Source organism: Dipodomys ordii, unplaced genomic scaffold (genome assembly GCF_000151885.1).
Source record: "Dipodomys ordii isolate 6190 unplaced genomic scaffold, Dord_2.0 Scaffold1, whole genome shotgun sequence".
NCBI classification, from domain to species: Eukaryota; Metazoa; Chordata; class Mammalia; order Rodentia; family Heteromyidae; genus Dipodomys; species Dipodomys ordii.
The window spans coordinates 27,040,061-27,043,233 of NW_012267217.1; the positions used below are offsets into that span (position 1 = coordinate 27,040,061).

The following is a 3,173-nucleotide window of genomic DNA, read 5'->3' on the forward strand; positions in this document are numbered from 1 at the left end:
TTTTCTGCTTCCTTTTTCTTCTCTATTCCCTCCTTCATAAAGCAATCATGTCAGTCTTTCATGCCTGTCAGATAGGAACAACGAACAGCAGGCTAGAAGCAGGACTCCCATCCAATGTGATGGTGGGCCTTTCAGGGTAATTGACTTTTGGAGAATGAAGAATTGGTCTAGGGTAGATGATTCTCCTATCTACTGAGATTTATAGAACACTGGGACTGCCTCCGTGTTTCTGTGAGGAATTCTTACATCCCTGGGCTCTTTATGAGTTGCATACATGCATGTTAATACTCTGACTAAGAATTGTGCCTTCAAATCTTTGAATTCACAGCAGACCATGACCAAGTCACTTTTGACCTGCTCTATCATTTTCTATTTAGTTGCAAAACTGAATATTATTACAGACAGTTTTTGATAGGTCACCATGTATTCTGTCGATTGTCATCATATTCCAAAAAAATAGCTTACCATGCAGAAGACTCAGTAGTCACTTGGTTACCAGAATCGATGACAACATCCGGTATGGCATTTGTGTCACTGTGAACAAATGAAAAACAAACATAAGATTATGTTGGACTGTGTATAAGAAACGGTACTTTTTTTTTTTTTTTACTGCATACGGTGCTGACTAATGAAACCATGGCGCTGGGCATACTAGGCAAGTGATTAGCCACTTGAGCTACATCTCCAGCTCTTCTGCCCTCACCATGACCTCTCCCAAACACTGAGGTTTGAACTCAGATCACCATACTTGAGCTAAGTGCTAATTTAGAGTCATGCTTTTGTCTATACTGGCTTACTCAATGATCTCACTGTTTGTGTTCAGGATAATCTGGGAACTTTGTTCCTGCTGGTTAAGTACTCAATTTAGACTCACACTTTTGTCTCTACTTGCTTATTCAATGATCTCCCTGTGTGTGCTTTCATCATAATCTGGGATGGATGGGCATGCGACTGTCTCACATCGATAAACCTATCTACTCAGAGGCTGAGTCTGGGAATGCCTAGGAGAGTCCATCTCCAATTAACCTACAAAATGCTGGGCTGAAAGACTAGTTCAAGAGTTCCATCAACCATAAGCAAGAAAGCAAACTAGGCACAAGGCTCTGAGTTTTAGCCATAACAGACAGACACACACACACACAAACACACACAAACATGCTGACACACATTTATCTTTGTCATTTGGAAGGTACTTTGCTTATAATAATCTTACTACAATCCATCAAAATATATACTACTTATTCCAATAGGATCTCATACAAAGGCTGATAGCTTTCTAAGGGTTTTCTTATGAGCTCACTAAAATAGCAAGGAGTTTGTCTTCTGACTGGCTTCTCATTCCTTCACCTAACTTGGAAAAGAGAGGAAATATTACAGATATACGACACACTGCCCCCCTTTTTTTTTTTTTTTTTGGTCGGCCGTGGGGCTTGAACTCTGGGCCTGGGCGCTGTCCCTCAGCTCTTCAGCTCAAGGCGAGCGCTCTACCACTTGAGCTACAGTGCCACTTCCGGTTTTCTGGTGGTTTTTTGGAGATAGGAGTCTCACGGTCTCTCCTGCCCGGGCTGGCTTTGAACCGTGATCCTCAGATCTCAGCCTCCTGAGTAGCTAGGATTACAGGCGTGAGCCACCAGCGCCCGGCTACTGCCCACCTTTTTTATATAGTGCCCAGAAATTCGGGTTTAATATCTGTGTATCTTTGTATTCATGTATGTATGTATAGGTACATGCACACACACATATATGAGTGCATGCATCTGATCTTTTGCTGACATCTTCCAGTGTGAGCTCTATTGGTTTGTTTATATGCACATTAAACAATTATATTATGCAAAGTCAAATATGAGGTAAATTCATACCCTTACTTCTTCACTCAAGTTATCTACAATTCTCCTAAAATTAATAAACTGGTAGAACTTGAAAGTCTTATATACCTAGTAATAAGAAAAGGAATATTTCCAGTTATCTTGAGAAACAAGGTGTCTAGGGAAAAGTAAATGTACACATCTGCAAAAGAAATGCTTCATGGCAGATTTAAGACTATTTCTTTCTTAGGCCAGGTGCACATAGCTCACACATATAATCATAGCTGACCAGGAGGCTGAGAAATGAGGGTCTCAGTTTGAAGTCAGCTCAGGGAGGAAAGTCCCTGATGCTGTTTGTGTGTGTGTGTGTGTGTGTGTGTGTGTGTGTGTGTGTGTGTGTGTGGTTTGTGTGTGTGTGTGTGTCCTAGGGTTACAACCCAGGGCCTGGACAGTGTCTCTGAGCTGCTTTTGCTCCTGGCTAGACCTCTACCTCTTGAGACACAAAGCCACTTTCTGGCCTTTTCTGAATAGTTTATTGGAAATAAGAGTCTCATGTACTTTTCTGCCTGGGCTGGTTTAAAGCTCTGATCCTCAGAGCTCAGCCTCCTGAGCAGCTAGGATTACAGGCATGAGCTACTAGCAGCCAGCTCTTAAGAATTTTATCTACTATAAACAACTCAGAAAACAACAGAAGTGGACCTGTGTCTCAAGGGATAAGGTACTTGCCTTGAGCAAAATATGCTCAAGCTCTGCACCTTGATTTTTAATTCAAATCCGAAGACTGAAATAAAATAATAATAATAATCCTCATAATCATCATAACTGTAAGCTCAAGTTATGCACCTCTGCTCTGAGTTCAAGCCCATGCCTGGAACAAATTAATAATAATAATAGTAATAATGATGATGCTGATTATGATAATGATGCAGAGGATTAGAGGATGGGTCCACATGTTAGACAACTGTGGACAAACCACAAAACAGGAGAAACTGTTATGAGATTTCTACTGGGCAGGAAAAGAGCCAACATCAACGGCACTTTGACGTAAAACTTCTATCCCCAAGGACTGTGGAGTAAGTTGTAAGTGTATGAGCTATTTTGTTTGTGATAATATGTTAGTAAAGTCATAAAACACATGTACTGTCCATTCAAATAGGGGCTCATACACAGGCTATCTGATAGCTTGCTAGGAGTTTTACTCACTGCTCACTAAAAATAGAACTGAGGCTCTCTTCTGACCTTTGATCACCTAACTTGGAAAACTGGGAACGTTACAGACAAAGCCGTAATGCCCAATCTTTTGATACATCTCCCAGAAATTCTGGCTTAATACCTGTGTATCTTTATGTATATATACATATAGGAACG

The 3,173-nt window shown here is 40.8% G+C and overlaps 1 protein-coding gene across 1 annotated transcript in view; it reads right to left on the bottom strand.

Annotated features, from left to right (window-relative positions):
* Tpte2 (transmembrane phosphoinositide 3-phosphatase and tensin homolog 2) overlaps positions 1–3,173 on the bottom strand; it is a 137,004-nt gene that overhangs the window by 70,342 nt on the left and 63,489 nt on the right. Inside the window, exon 14 of the mRNA XM_013011816.1 lies at positions 466–534. Coding sequence (XP_012867270.1) covers positions 466–534 — 69 coding nt within the window. The remainder of the gene's footprint in view (positions 1–465; positions 535–3,173) is intronic.